The sequence below is a fragment of the Phyllostomus discolor genome, chromosome 13 (genome assembly GCF_004126475.2).
Source record: "Phyllostomus discolor isolate MPI-MPIP mPhyDis1 chromosome 13, mPhyDis1.pri.v3, whole genome shotgun sequence".
Classification (NCBI taxonomy): domain Eukaryota; kingdom Metazoa; phylum Chordata; class Mammalia; order Chiroptera; family Phyllostomidae; genus Phyllostomus; species Phyllostomus discolor.
Genome location: NC_040915.2, coordinates 60,405,874 through 60,422,915, shown reverse-complemented (window position 1 = coordinate 60,422,915; position 17,042 = coordinate 60,405,874). Strand labels below are relative to the sequence as shown.

General features: G+C 57.5%; 1 protein-coding gene across 5 annotated transcripts; it reads right to left on the bottom strand.

The window, feature by feature from the left end:
• Positions 1 to 777: 777 nt before the first annotated feature.
• RAB36 (RAB36, member RAS oncogene family) lies at positions 778 to 15,354 on the bottom strand. Of its 5 annotated transcripts, none has more exons than XM_036014489.1 (11): positions 15,003 to 15,354; positions 14,189 to 14,271; positions 11,102 to 11,193; positions 10,106 to 10,221; positions 9,382 to 9,447; positions 8,900 to 9,001; positions 5,559 to 5,610; positions 4,637 to 4,718; positions 4,223 to 4,313; positions 2,695 to 2,814; positions 778 to 2,245 (listed from the first exon to the last, which is right to left on the bottom strand). In XM_036014489.1, the coding sequence occupies exons 1-11, from the start codon at positions 15,070 to 15,072 to the stop codon at positions 2,181 to 2,183; spliced, it is 939 nt and encodes a 312-aa protein (XP_035870382.1). In that variant the 5' UTR covers positions 15,073 to 15,354; the 3' UTR covers positions 778 to 2,180. The 5 variants fall into 5 exon arrangements, with proteins under 5 accessions (XP_035870382.1, XP_035870386.1, XP_035870383.1 ...); XM_036014493.1 differs by lacking the exon at positions 14,189 to 14,271 and adding an exon at positions 6,509 to 6,573 and having other exon boundaries at positions 15,003 to 15,308; XM_036014490.1 differs by lacking the exon at positions 10,106 to 10,221 and adding an exon at positions 6,509 to 6,573 and having other exon boundaries at positions 15,003 to 15,302.
• Between the last annotated feature and the right edge of the window lie 1,688 nt (positions 15,355 to 17,042).

Below are 17,042 nucleotides of genomic sequence, written 5' to 3'. Positions count from 1 at the left end.
TTTGACGGAGACACCGTGTTGACAGGGAAGCTGAGCACACGGAGTGGGCAACACGGGGGCAGTGTGATCAAGGGCCACTTAGGGAGGGAGGGCGCACAACAGACGGTGCGGGTCCAGCTCAGGAGCTGGTAACAGCGGGATGCCACTACTGCCCCCAATTCTGGGGCCTGGAGGGGCAAAGAGAGGGAACCGTGGAGAATACCAGCCCACCAGGCCCAGACTCACCCACCCTGTGATGCTTTCTGTTGGGTGCTGCAAACCCACCCCTCATACACCCCCAATGCAGCCTGCCCCCCAAGATTGTATCCAGTGGACCAAACTGGGGTGATGGTCTGCAGGAGGCCAGCAAGGCCTCTTTGGGGAATTCTCGTGTGCAAAGGTGTAACTACAGGCTGACCACTGCAGCCCTCCTGTGAAAGCTAAGAGCCGACTCAAACCAATCGTCTCAGGTACAGGGCGGGGTACATGGGCTCCGGCCCCTCCACACGAAGGAGAACCGGCAGCTGCTGAAGGCTCATGCATGCTCGGTGTGTGCTGGGGGCGGATCTCGAGGGTCATCAAGGACGCAAGCTCCCAGGCAGTGGGTGTGGACAGGGGTTGTGCTGATTAGACCAAAAGGCTGACAAGTCACGGCTGTGCTCACCCAGGAACCGTCTGGAAGGGATTCTCCCAGCGGGGAACAGGGCTTGCTTCCGGGAAGCACCACCAACCCAACGGGGACCTTCCCTTCGCATACAAAGCTTTGTGCTCTTGTTTTGTTTTACAATTAGCACACAATTCCTTTAAGAGTGATTTATACAAAGAAGTATTTTATATCTATAAAAATGAGTGCTAAGTACGTGGCAAAGGGGGAATAAACAGAAAAAACTGCCAGCGTCCTCCCCCACTGATGTCTGGCAGTGGCGGTGAGTGCCTGTGGTATGCCGGGCACCGTCCCGGTGCTGGGCGACAGCACCAACCAGAGTGGCTGCCCACAGAACGCTGGCCATCTGCGAGAAGTGGGTGAGGTGTGTCTGCACGTGCTGACCTGCCCACAGCGCAAGGTGGGCGGGGACGAGTGGGCACACACCTAGGGCTGTGGGAGTGTGAGGGGGGTGAGGGGCAGTCAATGGCCCCCATGGAGGGGCAACAGGAGGGCATGCAGAGGACGGGGCACCCCGGGGCCGTGCTGTTCCAGCCCGTCTGGGTGTGTGGGAGAGCTGGTGGAGACAGGAGCACGCTCGACTCTGCAGGGCCTCATGTCCTCCAAGGACAAGGCGACGCCATCACAAAGGTCCTGAGGAGCGAGCCCAGCACTTCCTTGTTCCCAGGCTGGTGGGAGAGAGGGGCAGCGGGAGCGACAGTGGGCACTCACCCAGCAGAGTTTAGGGGACTGGTGCTACAGGCAGAGCAGGGAAGTGCCATGCTCAGTGGGGGTTGCAGTGAGTCACCCCAGGGGCAGCTGGGCGGTCATTTTCCTGCAGCTCAGTTGGAGAAATTCACTGTCCAGGTGGGCCAGAGGAATGTGAGTGGCCTGTTCTGCTGGTCCTTGCCCACTGACCGGAGGGCAGGACCCCGAGGATCAAGGAGTAGTGGAGATGGACCCTTGACCAGAAGGGGCCAGAGAGGCCTTCTCACCCACTCTCCTCCAGAGAGGCAAGGCTACCCAGGGGCCCTGCGAGACTGTGGCAGAGGGCCAGCAGACAGGGAGACTGGAACTGCGGGTCCTGTTGCAAACATCCAAGTCCCGGGTGGGGAGGGCAGGTGAGTGCCGACTCCGACAAGTCCTGCACACCTGGACCGCTGAGATCAGAAGGCGCTGGAGGCCGACGCAGGAAAGCTGAGGAAGAGCGCCTGGGCGGAGTGCTGACGTGCGCTGCGGGCCAGGCATGGGGGCCGTGGGGCACAAGTGTCCTCTGTTCGCAGTCCGAGGCCTCTCGAGGCCAGGTGGACTGGTGACCGGAGATGAGACGGCTTTCCAGATCCCACCACTGGCCCCCAGGCGCTGGGCAGTGTGGGGGCCCTGGGTAGGCGGTGAGGGCCTTTCCCGGCTCCTGACCTGCTCCAGAGAAGCGGCTGAGTGCTGCAGCGGCGTGCGGGCAGGCACGTCGCAGAGTGCAGGCTCCACGTCACCCCTCTACAGCGCAGAAGGCACTGCCTGTGCACTTGTGGGGGATGGAGGCCTCTGCCACCGTCCCTAGCTAACAGCAACCCGGGCCGGAGGGCCTCTTGCTCTCCTGGTTCTCAGACGGACTTCCCTCCATATCTGTAAGGAAGGGAGAGGTCACTTGGCATCAAACGGACACCTCCAGGGACACTGGACAGGGACCCCCTACTGATACCATCTTGTGGCTGCTGTCCAGAGCTGTGACCTTGAACTTCAAGGCCGCTTATTCAAGGCCTGGCACAGGGACACATCCCAGGTGGTGGAAGAGTGGGCAAAGGCAGGTATTGGGAGAGCCAGGACACGTCCGTGGAGCCTGGAATGCTCAGCATGGCCCATGAGGGGACTGCTGGGCAGACAAGGGAAGCCAGGGAGGAGTCTGAGCTGGCAGGTGGGATCAGGGAGGCTGCAGGCCCAAGGTCAGAGTGATGGGAGAAAGGGCAGCCCAGAGAAGGGGACGGGAGGGTGGTGGATGTGGATTTTAGGCCACAGGCCTGCCTCCCCCCCGCCCCCCCGCCCCCGGCCACCCCCAACCCACTGCCTGTACGCACGTATGAGGTCTCCATCGCCGACCTGGGGCTGGGAGCCACTCCTCCTCTCCAGGTGTTGCAGCACCGACTGCTCGAACGCCAGGGCGGCCACACGGCTGAAGAAGGCCTTCACGTTCTCCCCTGTGAGCCCATGAAACAGCTGTGACCCCATCTACCTCCACCCTCAGCCGCAGAGCATCTTGGCGGGAGCCGGTGGGTATGAGGATCAGGGCGCCACCTCTGGGGCTCCATGGGATAATGCAGTGTTGGGGACTGGCCAGCTGGCCCTGCTCTCCACCTGGCTCTAGCTCTCTCCCCACTCTGGCCACCTGCCCCAGCAGCTTCCTCAAATCTCCGCGCCTGGGCTCTGCCTAATCAATTCTTCCAATCAGGCGGTATGGAGCACCTTCTACAGGCCAGGCGTGGGGTGTGTGCGAGCAGAAAGGTGCCTGCTCCCTGTGACTTATGAGCGCCTGTGCAGTGGGTGGCTGTGAGGGTGAGCACCTGCTGCCAGCCCCCCACATGGAGCCTTCATGGAGCCTCCTCCTGGTGGAGGAGGCTGCCCACCTGGCTGGGCCGGGGTCCAGTCGCCCACATGCACGCCGCCCTGTGCGTAAGGTGTTCTGCTTGGCCTGCAGGGAGCCCCATGTGCCTGCCTCCTTCTGATGAGGGGGGTCCTCAGAGGCCACGGGATGCCATTGGGTTACCAGGCCTGGGTGCTGCCCCTTTTTGCTTGTGTTGGGCTGGAGGTGGTCTTCCCCCGGTGGCGCCTACCCTCAGCATCCTTCAGCCAGCCCCTGGGCAGTGTCTTCCCTGGCCCCTCACCAGGGCTGGGATGGCCGTGCGGGTGGGGTCCCCCATCCCCAGCGCCTCTACGCACCGGCGCTCACTGCACATTACCTCATTTCATGTCCCCAACAACCTGTGTTTTCAAAGTCTGTTCTTTGTTGCTCTGAGTTGCCTATTTTCAGTGTAATCTATTTTACACATGGCTCTTGTAATTTCAAACATGTTTTCCATTCAAAATAAAATGAGACGAACAGCATCACCTGCTTCCCAGATGAGGGTACTGAGGCCCAGAGACGCTGGGCATCTTTCAGGGGCCAGAGTGAGCAGTGGCCCACGGGGGAAGGTGGCTCAGGGACCAGGGGACAGATCAGGTGGGATCTGAATGAGGACCAGAGGCCCTGAGTACTATTTCAGTGTCTGCCACGACGACACCCGGCGAAGTGATGGGAGCCCCTGTTACTGGGACCTTCCATGTGCCAGGTGGTGTCTCCCACCCAGCACCCACAGGGTGTGGGCAGGAAGCTGCAGGGGTTATAGGGGAGGGCTGAATTCTAATCCTAGACCTGGCACTGCCGCCCTGGGACCCTACAATTGACTTAACAGGGACAAAATGACCCGCCCAGAGGGTCAGGTGTCACCTTCACCGTCATTAGCACAGCTGGCTGTGATGCAGGCACTCAATGGGCCTGAGGAAGGAAATGCGTGAGTCCCCCACAGCTGGCCCCGAGCCCACCACGGTGAAAGGCCCGTCCCCACTCACCTGTCTTAGCCGACACCGACCAGTACTCAGCCTGCATCTCCTTGGCCAGGTGCACAGCCTCCACTTCTGCCTGCTCACACGCTGCCCTTGACTGGGAGAATTGGCCCCTCTTCAAGGAGGCACCTGAGGAAGAGGCTGCTAGCCCCCCAGGGTGCCTCCTTGCTCCCCATTTCGCCCTGGGCTGGGCAGGCCCCAGGTCGGGGGCAGGTAGCACACGCCTTCCCCCGGGGGCGAGACCCCGGCAGTCCCGGGCAAGTCTTAGCGCCAGCTGTGCCTCCCTGAGAAGAGCGCCCCTAACCTTCAGGTCCCAGCCTGCAGGCCCCAAGCTCTCCTCCAGCCACGTCAGTGCCCCCCTCCCTCTCCCAAGCTTGGGCCGAAAGCACCTCCATTTTCCTGGGGGCCACCCCTGCTCACCAGAAGGTCCTTCTTGGTTCCCACGAGGAATATGAAGCAGGAGCCTGGCTCGTTCTCTCTCAGCGCATCCTCCAGCCACTGCCTGGAAGGCACAGGCCCAGAGAGGCCTGAGAAAGACCAAGGAATGGGTGCAGACCCGGGTTCCTCCCCAGGGCTGGGAGCACTGAGCTGGGAAGTGCCAGGAGGGGATCTTGACTTATACTAGTTGAGAGGGTGCTGGTCCTGAGGTCAGACAGGCCTCGGTTGGACCACAGGGAAATGGCATTGCAAGCGCACTGGCCAGGGGAGGTGAAGATCCAGTCTTGGCCGTGGCTCTGCCCTTGTCCGTGTCAGCTTGGGTGAGTCCTGCACTGCCATCAACCGGTACAGTCACCTTGGCCTCCCTCACAGGGCCTGACAGATGCTAGAGGTGAATGCCCAAACAGAAGTGAGGTGAAGGGGGGTTTGGGCTGTTAGGCAGATGACTTCCGGCAGAAGCAGGAGGGCCTCCTGGCACTGCTTATGCTGCCAGCCAGCTCTCTTGACCAAGACATAAATGCCAATCACGTTCCTTCAGAAAGGACTGCTGTATGATTTGCAGGGCCCAGGGGAAAATGGAAATATGAGGCCTTTCATTTGACAATAGGGCTTTCAAGACGGCAATGGCGGAGCATTAGAACAAGAGCAGGCCCTGCTGGGCGCAGGCCCCTGGGCCACTGTGCTGGCTGTGCACCCTGAGTGGCCCTGACCCTAGCACATGGTGTGAATTTTGAGGGATCATAAGGTGACTTTAAAAAGTAGCCTGTGCATTCCTAACAAGTGATCCAGTCACTCACACCTGCCAATGAGGCCCCAGCTCATGGGCCCAGACTTGGGGAGCCCTTTCAGGTGATTCTCTGAGCCCAAGGGGACCCCAAGGGGAGCAACAGATTCTCAGACTTGCCTGGTATGTTCCAGAGTCTGCACATCAGTGAGGTCAAAGGCTGTGATGATCGCTGCACATGTAGGGAAAGCCAAGAGCTGGTCAGTGACAGGTAAGAGAAACACAGTGTGACAAGGGATGCTCCCTTCAGGTGGCCCCCCTGCTGGGGAGGGAGTTCCCTGCCCAGGAACTGCTGGGGCGGGACCCCAGGCACTCAGCTCTGGCCCCCACAATGGAGGCTGGGAAGAAGATACCCCATGGCTGTCCCTCGTGACCCTGCCTCCCACGCCCTCTCTGACCCACACCCAGCAGTGCAGCCGCAGTGGGGGATACAGAGAGACGAGACGAGGCTGAGCGCAGATCTCCCCTCTGCCATGCACAGCGAAGGGGGCTCGGGCTCGGGCCTTAGCTGCTGAGAGCCTGTCTTCCCATCTGTGAAAGGGCGAGAACCACACCTCTGGCTCTCGGGGCTGCTGTGAGGTTTAAGCCAGAGCAGCTGTTTTAAAAGCTCTCAGTTCAGGGCCTGGTGTGGGGCAGACTTTCGACCCATGGCAACTGTGCTGTGAGAGCAATCGGCAACAATCAGCTCTGGTGAAACAATTTCTGGGGAGCAGCGAGGGGGGGAAATGGGGAGATGGAACACCCCACCCCGCTCTCTCATCAGTGGCCTGGCCACCCCGCACCTTCTCCTCTAGGTTCTCTGGACACACCCTTCTCTCTCTGTGCGTCTTTCTGAGCTGTAGCTGGTGCTGAGACGCACAGGGAGCACCCATCACCACAGGGTCCCCAAAGGGTGAGACTGCTGAAGCCAGTCCCGGCCCCGAGGACCGGCCTGAGCATTTCTCAGTGCTTCTTGGGGACAGATTTGGTGCCGGTGCGGAGGCTCTGGACTTCCCACTGTGGAGCCTGGCAGGGAGCCCTCTGCTGCACGCCGTCGAGGGCCCCACAGTTGCCACCACCTGGCTGCTCACCCTGGGCACCCCGGTAGTAGGCAGATGCGATGCACTTGAACTTCTCTTGCCCTGCTGTGTCCCAGCTGTGTGGTGGCAGAGAGAGAAAGGGAAACAGAGAGGTGGCAGATTAAGTGACTGCAGTGGTCAGAGCCCAGGAGGCTGGTGGGGCCATGGGCAGCAGACCCCGAGGGCCCAAGCCAGCTGCATGGGCTTCAGGAAGTGCCTGCTGTGCCCACCTCCCCACCCCTTAGGCCCCTTAGGGTCCCCTTCTAGGGTGCCCCATGGGGGAGTTCCCTAGCTGGACACACTGTACTCAAGGCAGAAGGGCAGGGCCTCAGCAGTTCCACTGCCCAGGTGCGCCGAGCTGTAGCTTAGCCGCTTATGACTGTGCTGTTAAAAAGGAGAACACGCCCCTGTGTGCTCGCTCGGGGGACATGGAAGTGCACCCACAGCGCGGGCCCTGTGAATGGAACAGGGGCCCCAGGGTGGACAGCCAGCTGTGGCTCTGCCACTCGCTCGTGTGTGACTGGGCCATGGCTCTGGCTTCTACACTGCAGTGGAGGGCTCGCTCAGCACCCGGGTGAGGGTGCAGGTGTCTAACAGGGGCATGGTTTGTATCTCCTGGGTGACTGATCAGTTAGCTCCGGCTCTCTGGAGAAACTGAGCCCTGGCTCCAGGGAAAAGAATGTGACAATTGATTGATGATGTCTGCCATGGGCACCCTACAGAAGAGAGGGCACCCGTGGCAGGTATCAGGCCAGGAAGTCACTGTGCAGGGCTGACTCTGAAAATCCATCCCTTTCAAAAATCAACAGGTCAAAACTTAAGTTTTCTCTTGCCCTGGCCAGTGTGGCTCAGTTGGTTGGAGCGCTGTCCTGTAAACTGAAAGGCTGCCGGTTTGACCGCTGGTTAAGGCACAGGCCTAGGTGGTGGGTTCCATCCTCGGTGGGGGTGTATATGGGAGGCAACTGGTTGATGTTTCTCTCTCCCCCCTTCCACTCTCTTTAAAAGCAATAAAAAATCACATCAATGTTTCCTTCTCTTTCTCCCTCCCTCCCCTCTCTCAAAAACAACAAAACAAAACAAGCAACTTTTCTTAGTAAACTGACAAGTAGACAAGCTAGAACAAGACATCAATGGTCTGAAATTTTTTCAAGTGATCACCATGATGCAGAACTTTTTGGTTCTGTTCTTTCATTAATTCATTCACGTTTTCTTTCACTTCTGAAGATTACTCTAGGTGGGAAGCTGGAGGGGTGGTCTGGAGGTGAGGCCAGTTGGTTGGCTGGCAATGGCCTTAATGTAGGACAATGAGAGGCTAAGCCAGGACAGCGTCCCTACTTTGTCCTCAGCCCTCTAATTAGACACAGCCTGTGGTCACCACGGTGAGCCCAGCCATAGGCCATGCACCACACAGCTCCACCTCGGCCGCCCCCATTAGCGCTTTGTTCTCCTCGGCTCTCCTGCTTCCAGATCCCCCCGAGCCTGCAGCCCTGCATTCCCACAGCCTCTTCGGCTCTGGTCTGACCCTGTGTTCTCCTGTGGGTGAGACTCAGTGATACCACCTGGCTCTAGGACTGCACTGGGGCTACAGAGGTCCTCAGAGAACGGGGCAGTCTCAGCAGAGTTAGGAGCTGGGGTCCACGAGAGGGTGAGCTCCATCTTGATTACTGTGGATCCCAGCCCAGCCTGGGCAGGGTGTGGGGGTTTGAGGAATGAAAGCACAGGACAGGTGTGAACCCCAGGGAGAGAGAAAGGAGAAGGGACCAGGACAGCAGCCTGGTGAGCACCAGCAGGGGAGCATGGAGGGAACATGAAGGAGGCAGGGCTTGGGACGAGGTGGGGCCACGCAGGAGACGGCAGGCCCAGGGGTGCGGGGAGGCCTACAGCATCCTCCACGCCCCAGAGGAGAGGGAACACACGGTTCAGAGCTCTGGTGGGAAGGTGGGCATCTCGGGGAGAGACTCTGGGCTGTTCTGAGGGAAACTAGAGGGGAGGGGAGGAAGCCAGCGGCCACTGAGGGGCAGAGGCACGGGGTCCAGCAGGGAAGAAGACAGACGGAGGGAAAGCAGAGCAAGGGCATCGGGGGCAGAGGGAGGCGCATGCACCAGGACTGAGGAAGGTATGCAGACCATGTGGGCTCCAGTAGAGCCTGGCACACGGGGGCCCAGTTCTGGCCCTGTTTCCCAGATGGGAACAGAGGCGCAGAGACCTGACGTGACTTGCCAGAGGCCACCTGCTGGCCTGGCCAGTGGGATCGTAGGTGGCCAGGTGCGGGTGGTGTGGGGACGCAGAGCCCTGCTTGTTCAGACCCTCGCTGAGTGTCACTGGACAGTGGAGGAGGAGCTCACCGAGGGTCTCCTCAAAGCCCCCATGAGCCGTGCAGGAATCAGCACGACAGGGACTTACATCTGGAGGCTGTAGGGGATCCCAGCAATCTCAAAGCGCTCGATTTCAAAGTCCACTCCGATGGTGGCCTTATAGTTGCAGTCAAAAACATTCTTGCAAAACCTGTGGGAGCGAGTCGTCAGAGAGGCTGCAGGATGCTTGCTCACGGCAGTGAGCGCCTGGAGGCAACAAAGCCTGCCAACTGGGGGTCGCTGTGGGGATGGAGGTCCGCAGAGACAGGCCTCGGGGGCAGCCAACAGCAAAGGTGTAGGTCAGGGGGGTGGGTGAGGCATAAGCCCATGGCCCTAGGCGGGCAGTGTGACCAATGCCAGGTTCCTGGGATGCCACACCCTCTGCTGACCCCACCATCGCCCTGACTTCCTATGCCCTTCCATGGGGTGTGGTTCCCAGCTGCCATGCTGTCTCAACCCTGACATTGGCATCTGGGCCTCCCAGGAAAGTCCCGACAACCTGGCGCTGGGAGGTGTGGCCGCCGTGCTTACCTGTGGATGAGGCTGGTCTTGCCCACGTAGAGGTCACCGACCACCACCACCTTGGAGAGGCTGAGCCTGTGAAGAAGGTGGCCGTGCTGCTCTCAAGCATGGTCCCAAGAGCATCTTCACACACACAGGCTCCTCCTTCCCTACGCTTCCACCTGTGAGCTACCCTCAACCCTGGACAGGGGATGGGACACCTGCTGAGACACTCTGGGGAGTCTGTGTCCACTCCCGGCCATTAGAGAGGAAGGCAGCAAAGTCTGTGTTCGTTCTGGGAACTGTACTGTCCCTGGGGCTGTACCCCTGACTGTGCTGGGCCCAAGTCCTGAGTGAGAATTAGACTTGGGCACCGGAAGATGAGGAAGCAGAGGGAAGAGCCCTAGGTGGGGCTGTGTCCAAGCTGGAACCTGGAGCACACTGAGGGTGCAGACACAGGGCCCACGTGTGCAGGGGACACAGCCTGGGGTTGGAGGCAGGGCCCCTGTACCTCCTGCATGCCCCTGGGGCTAATGCCTGATAGGTTCCCTCTCACTCCTTGAAAGCAGTCGCTCCCATGGGTTAGTGGGGCACACCCGCTCCCCTGGAGGTATCTGCTAGGCCCAGCCAGGCCAAGGGGTGTGTCACAGATGGAACTCAGGCCTGCACGCCTGGACTGCAGCGTGAGGCCAACTGGCTCTGAGGTTCTCGGGCTCTCTGGGGACCGTGCTCACCAAGAGCAGCTGCCACTCACTCCGGGAGTGTCTTGCATTCCACGCAGCGGCATTCTGGGGCTGGGGGTGATACTCTGAATTTCTGCAGCTCATGCCAAAGCCCAACAGGTAGCATCTGACCAGGCACTTCCTGTGCCTGCAGACAGCAAGAGGGCACCTCTGGTGACCTGATGACCTCGTGCGGCTCGCCTGACTATGTCTGCGAGGGCAGAGGCTGTGTCTACTCTGTTCCCAAGCGGCCGCTAACTCTGGAACAGGGTGCCCCTTACTCTGCTTCTCAGGTGAAGGAGTAAAGGCACTGCTGAGGTGTTGTGGGGTACCCTCTGTGCCCCAGTCTCCCCACCTCCTCATGCTCTTGGGCAGGGTTAGGGGTAATCTGCGTGAAGCACCTGGTACGGAACCGGTACTCCCGAATGGGCGGCTGTTACATCAGCCCATGACCGCAGCTGCTCTGGCCACCCCAACCTGAGCCCGGCCTCACTTTGAGCCACCTTGGGATCTCAGAGCTGGGGCCCCACTGCCACCTCCCTGCACCTGTGTGACACCCACGAGCCCAGCCACTCCCTCAGCAGACTGTGAGTGTGGCAAGATCCCTGTGCCGGCTGTGCCAGGAAAGAACAGACACAGTCCTCACCCCCAAACTCGCAGTCCCGTGAGGTAAGTATGTGGGGCACAGGAGCACACAGGAGGCGTGCCCCGCCCACCTTCACTGGGGACAAGGCGGTGGGGGGCTCAGAGAAGACCCCCAGAGGACCTGACACTATACTGAAGTCTCAAGGAAAAACACTACAGACAAGAGAAGAAGGCAAACACTGAAACCTCAGGCTGAGAAATGGGGAAGCTGTTCTCTACGGCAGAAGTGTGCCCAATAAGGCCAGAAAAAACTCTCATCACATTCAGGCCTGGCCTGGGTTGTACCAGTGTGCTCTGGGGAAGGGTTTCCCCGGTGCGTTCACACATGCACTCATTCCTGCCGGCCCCCCACCCCACGCCCCGTGAGCTGGGGCGGTGCTCACCCGACAGTCCCTGTGCTCCGGCGCTGGCAGGCGGCGTGGACCTGCCCGTGGAAGTGCTCCTTGAGCTGCAGGCAGGCGTCAGGCGTGTACCACTGGAAAGAGTCAGACAGGCGGACACAAACGGGCACATCACCCTGCGAAGCTGCAGCTCTGTCACCGAGCAGGGCAGTGAGGTGGTGACTTCCTTCCCAGCATTTCCTCCTCAAGCCTCACAGCTCGCAGCCTCATTAGCATTCCCGATCCCTTGGTCACATCCATCCTCTGTCTTGTCAGCAGCCTCAAGATTCAGGATCTTATGAGTCCTGAGGAGGAGCCACAGGGGCAGAGCCAGACCAAAGAGCTCAGGTGAGAACTGGGCAAGCTGGGCCTCACCTGCGGCGGCCGTGCCCTTACCGTAGACAGGTGGCAGGTCTCTGTCCCCTCTTGTCCTCATGGGATGAGATGAGGGGTGGGCTCTAAGGGCTCTTTTTAGCTCCCAGGTCCTCTCATAGCTTCTATAGATCCCTATGCTGTTTTTGTTTTTAAAATACGCACATATGTGCACGGAAAATGTCGTGGAAGACACTTAGAGTCTTCCACAATGTTTGGAAGGCAGAGCTGGGCAGCGGTTTAGGAGCACAGCCTCCGGGTCGAGAAGACCTGCATCTGCCCTTAGCGGCCATGTGAGCCTAGGCAGCTGCCTAATGTCTCCAAACTGCAATTCCCCATCTCAGAGGCTTGGAGGCATAAAACGAGATGACGTGGGTAAAGCGCAGAGCCAGCGTGGCTCAGACTAAGTGCTCAGCAAATGTTTGTGGCCACTGAGATGCCACAGCATGTGCTGAATACACATTTGTTTTAAAATAAGAAAAACGAACTTCAGATGACCATTATGTTCTGTTCTCAGGTTGGCCGAGGCCGAGCACAGAGCGTGGCAAGGACATGAAGAGAACAGCGTCACACTGGAGACTGCTGGTGTGCCCTGCTGTGACATGGCAGTGGCGGGCCGGGCCACTGCAATGTCCTCAGGGCACTACTTGGGCCCATAGGTCCCCTGTGGCAGGGGCTTGGCCACATCCCCTAGCCTTATTGTTTCTTCTGAACTCTCAGGTATTGAGATGGGTCCTGCTCTAGCCCATTTCATGTGCCCTCTCGGCTCCAGGGGTGACTGAGGCAGCAGGGACGGTGGAAGGAACTTTGCGAAAAGGCAAGATACAGAACCTCGCAGAGTCTATTTCCTCCTCTGCAAAGGGGGGACACTCCTAACAGCACCTCCCCACTGGCTGTTGAAGGGTTAGAAGGGTGATGCAGGGGAACAGCCTGGCCCAGCAGCCCATAGTCCTGCAGAAGAGTGTCAGCAACCCCAGGGGAAAGCTGGCGGTTTTTTCCTGTCTACTTGCATGTTAGCTTCGAACTGGGGCCTGACCTGGGCACGGTAGTCATTAAAGGAACCCCCTAATTTTGGACGGATTGGAGAAGTGTAAGAAGGAAGGCTGGGGAGGAAGCGTGAGCCAATTTTAGAGACAGGAAAACTGAGGCACACAGAGCAGAGGGAAGGACTCACTCCACCTGACCACAAATTTCTCAGGTCTGAAATGGTGTGGTCCTGGGGGGGCGGGATGAACTTGGCCAACTGTGGCCTGTGACCCCTGACTGCCACAGGCAGTGGGGGAGATTCTCACCCTCTGTGGAAACAGGTCAGGTGCCTCCCAGGGTAGGGGAAAGCACAGCCCTAGTCAGCCTCAGCCGAGTCCTGGCTCCACCATGCCTAGCCGTGTGACTTTACGCAGTCCTCCTTACCTCTCTGAGCCTCTGTCATGTCCTGCTCTGTAAATGGGGTCCTTTATCCCATGAGACCTGGACTGTTTTGGGCCAGTCACACTTCCCTTCCTTGTGGCTCATTAAATGCCAGTCTCCGTGATCCCTGGGTACCACTCTCAAGCTCTCTAGGGAAGTAATTGCCCAAGCCTCTGGTAAGATAGAAAATCCTGGGGGAACTGTCCGTGGGCCTGAGACATTAAGGCTCTCATTTGTGGGGGGAAGCAGAAAAGGGGGAGAGGGAATGACTTACAGCCACCTCCTCCTTCCCTACCAGCACGGGCACAGCATTCACGAGGTAAGAAGGCCACTCCATGGAGATTTCTCCCTTCACGCCCCTCCCAAGTCAAATGCAGGCAACCATTGAGAGTTGGATCTTATGCATCATTCCAAAGCTATTTCCTGCATGTATCAACACATACATTTCTGTGCTCCCATCTTCCTTCTTGCACGTGGGAGTGCCCTACACACACTGCTCCATTCCTTGCATGTTTACTTTGGCTCTCACTGTACATTAGCACCTGGAGAAGGGCCTCACTCCTCCTCCAGTGTCAGGAAGTAGCATTTTGTTCACTAAGCAGCCCTCTCTCCAAGGACATCTACTTTGTGTTTGACTTTTAGCTTTACAAACTGTTGGAATGCCTGGGCTTGAAATGCTGGATCAGAGGGTGGGGACATTGCAATGATGGGAAATACTGTCCCACTCCTCCTATAGAGGTTATACTAATTTGCATTCCTGCATACATTACAGCTAGGTTTTAATATAAATGGAAGAGAGCTCAGTTTTAAGTAGAAACTGAAGGCAGAAGGATAAGGGGGGAGAACCTGGATTTGGTGTGGGGAAACTGGATGCCATTTTGATAATTATCATAATAATAACAATAAGAACAGAACAACGACCGCCCTCAGGTGTGGGAGCTCCATTTACTGTGAGCAGGGCAGCCTACTGGAGAGGCATTTTCCTGTGTAGCAGTGGCTCCGAGAGGTTGAGTAACTTGCCCAGTCACACAGCTTAATGACAGATTCAGGACTGACACCCAGGATTGCCCTTAACCTCCATGCCACAGTTTTCTGGTCTCACCCTTATCATGCTGGCTCACTTTGGTCAAGACGACCCCATGTCTCCCAGCTTCTCAAGAAGTCTGGTAAGTTCCTGGAGTCTGTCAGCAAGGGAATGACCCCCTGATTCACCTGGTGTGTTTCTGGTGGTGAGTGCAGGTGGGGACAGCTAGATGGGGATGGGGTGTCCAGAGAGCAGCGCATACAAAGTCTGGCCTAGTGACTCTCTACCTTAGGGAAGCTGGCGATGATGCGGTCCCGGCTCACAGGGGGCCCCAGAGGCAGCAGGGAAGACCTCATCCTTCCAGAGAGTTCTGTAGACCCAACCAGGGGAAAGAGAGTTAGGGAGCTGTGCCAAACCCTGGGGACTCACGTGCAAGTTTATGCCTAACTTTTCAGTAGCTTTGAAAACAGATCCAAGCCTCCTCTCCTCCGTCAGGAGTCTGGGCCAGAGGCCATCATCTCTTTCAATCTGCAGGCCCTATGGTGGGGGGTGGTGTGAAGGGCAGGCCTGCCCCACGCTGCCTGGGAGTCCAGAATACCTGCAGCTCCCTCCTCCTGCCGCCCCTCTCAGAGCACATGACTGGCTGTGAGTGAGGAGGCACCGCATGAAGGCACAAATATCGCAGGCAGGCCGGGTGCAGAAGCAGGGGACGGGGGTGTCCCTACTCCTAGTCTCTAAAGAATGGAGGCTCTGGGTGGGCCGACAAGTTTCAGCTTCCAGGCCTGTCAGCACACCCAGGACCGGGCCCCTGACGCCTATTCAACAGTCCTACCTCTCCTTACGTCTGCACCCTTTCCCCTCTAGGGTGGCCTTGACCGAGGCCTGTTGTCTTCCTCGCTCTGAGCCAGATTTCCCCCAGGACAAGCAGCATGGGCCTGACTCAGGGTGGGGTTCAGGAAATGCTGAGGCCCCAGGGACTCAGGCCATGTTCAGGTTATGGCCGTGGGAGGCGGGCGGGGACGACGCGTCCTCCCGACCCCGGCCTCCGAGACGCGCCGTTATGGAGGTGGGCCGAGGGTAGGAGTAGGGAGGCGGACTCACCCGCAGCGGCTGCGGAGGCTCTGGGTTCTGCACCACCAGGTCTGATTGGGTTCGCTGCAGCAATCACCATGGCAACGAGGGCCACGCGGGACTGCAGGGCATCTGACGAATCCTGGAAGTCGGGGGCTGGGTCCGGGCGGGGCTCGCAGCAGAAAGAGTCCCAGGGCGGCCTGCCTGAGCCATCACCATAGCAACCAGAGCCTGGCCCTAGAGGGAGCTGGGGGCGCTAGGAAAGGCTGTTGCCCGCCGGTCCGAGCGCCGGCGATCACCATGGTAACGGGGCGGAACCGGATATGGGTAATGGGCGGGTCAGGGCGGCCGGGGTGGGACCTGGAATCCAGGGGCGTGGCCTGGGCGGGGCTGACGGTGAAAAACCAGGGGCGCCTGACCTCCCTGACAAATCTACATAGCCGGGAGGGCTGGGGGCTCAGACTGGTAGGGATTATGATACGAAGTGTTTAGTCATTTATTTATTAAATATGATTCTTTTCTGGTTATCTAAATACTTCATAGTTTTCGTTATATATTGGTTAGAGGGATCTTTAAGATCCCTTGTCCCCTTTCTCACATCTCATATCTCATACATCAGTAAATGCTATAGGTTCTATCCTGAAATCTTGTCCCGTATTCTCTATCTTCCTCCCACTTCTATTGGCATCACCCTGGTCCAAGGCATCATCTTCTGTCCCTTTATCTGGTCTTCCTGCTTCCGCCCTTGCACTTATTCTGTTCCCAGTTCAGCAGGATATCCTGTTAAAACAGGGATCAGATCACGTCCATCTTGGCTTCAAACCCTTTAACGTCTCCTTGCGGCTCACAGATTAATGAAGCCTTCATAATGGCTTCAGTGGCTATGTGATTTGCTTTGGCCCCATTTCCTTTTTTACTTCATCATCTAGTGCTCACCACCCTCCTGCAGCCCATCCCCCACTGGCTCCAGTGGCATCCTTGCTGCTGTTGCTCTAGCAGGCCAGGCGCACGGGTGTTTGCACTGGCTGTTGCCTGGGTCTGGAATGCTCTTTCCCCGGATATTCACATTGCTCTCTTTCTTCATCTTCTTTGCTCAGATGTCACCTCTAGAGGAGGCTTTCACTAAGCATCCTGTTTACAGTTGCCGCCTTCTCCCAACCCCTTATTCTGCTCTGTTTCTCCAGGCACTTACTGTTTTCTAACATATTATCGTTTATGTTGATTGTGTACCTCCCTACACTGAGAGCCATGACTACAGACAGGGGTTTTTGCGTTCAGTTTACTGATGAATTGCGAGGGCTGAACGGTGCCTGCACGGAGTAGGCATTCAGTGAATATCGAGGGAGTGCACAAATATTAAATTACAAAAAGAAGGTGTAGAACAGTGTTTGAAGTATGCCGCCACAACATTAAACAGTAAATAAATCACATTTACTTGTATAAGTGTAACTTACCTCTGGAAAGATACCAGTGGCTGCCAGCTTGTTGTCGGGGGACCGAGGGAGACATTTTTCTTTTATACTTTTGGGATTTTTCTCTATGTGCATATATTGCTATTGAATAAATAACTCAAATGAAAAATAAATAATTTGGAACACAGAATACAAAAATGTCCCCCATCGCTGGCCCTTCCAGCTCAGCTCTAATGTGCTTTGATGTGCTTCCCTCCTTGGACCCTTTCCTGCAGACACCTCCGCCTTTCAGCAATCACGGCATAAGAACTCTGGCTGTAATATTGGTATTTAATTGGAGCCTAGCACCCTGCAGCAACAAGTGATGGACATACCTACCACTTAGGGATCTTAATCAGCATTGTTTGGAATCTAATGGTGTCCAAATACCATATGCCTGGCTTCTAGAGTTCATGCAACAAAATTAATTCCTGTAATTAATGTCTGTTTAAAAGCTGACCCAAGCCACTCAACCCCTGTGAGCTAGTTTCTGTTTAGAGAGTGGGGCGCACGGGGGCTAGAAGGCCTCCAGGGGCACTGGTAAAGACTGTGTAATCACAAAAACGAGAGAGATGGTGGTTAGCTTTGGAGAGGAGGAAGGGGTAGGGGGACGGGGAAG

What these genes read in the sequence shown, in the direction of transcription:
- RAB36 (XM_036014489.1), bottom strand. Translation starts at nt 15,072, where the DNA reads ATGGTGATTGCTGCAGCGAACCCAATCAGACCTGGTGGTGCAGAACCC. An exon ending in AAGACCAGCCTCATCCACAG is followed by an intron (nt 9,002 to 9,381) that starts GTAAGCACGGCG and finishes TCGCTCCCACAG; the next exon opens with GTTTTGCAAGAATGTTTTTG. An exon ending in GAACCAAGAAGGACCTTCTG is followed by an intron (nt 4,314 to 4,636) that starts GTGAGCAGGGGT and finishes CAATTCTCCCAG; the next exon opens with TCAAGGGCAGCGTGTGAGCA.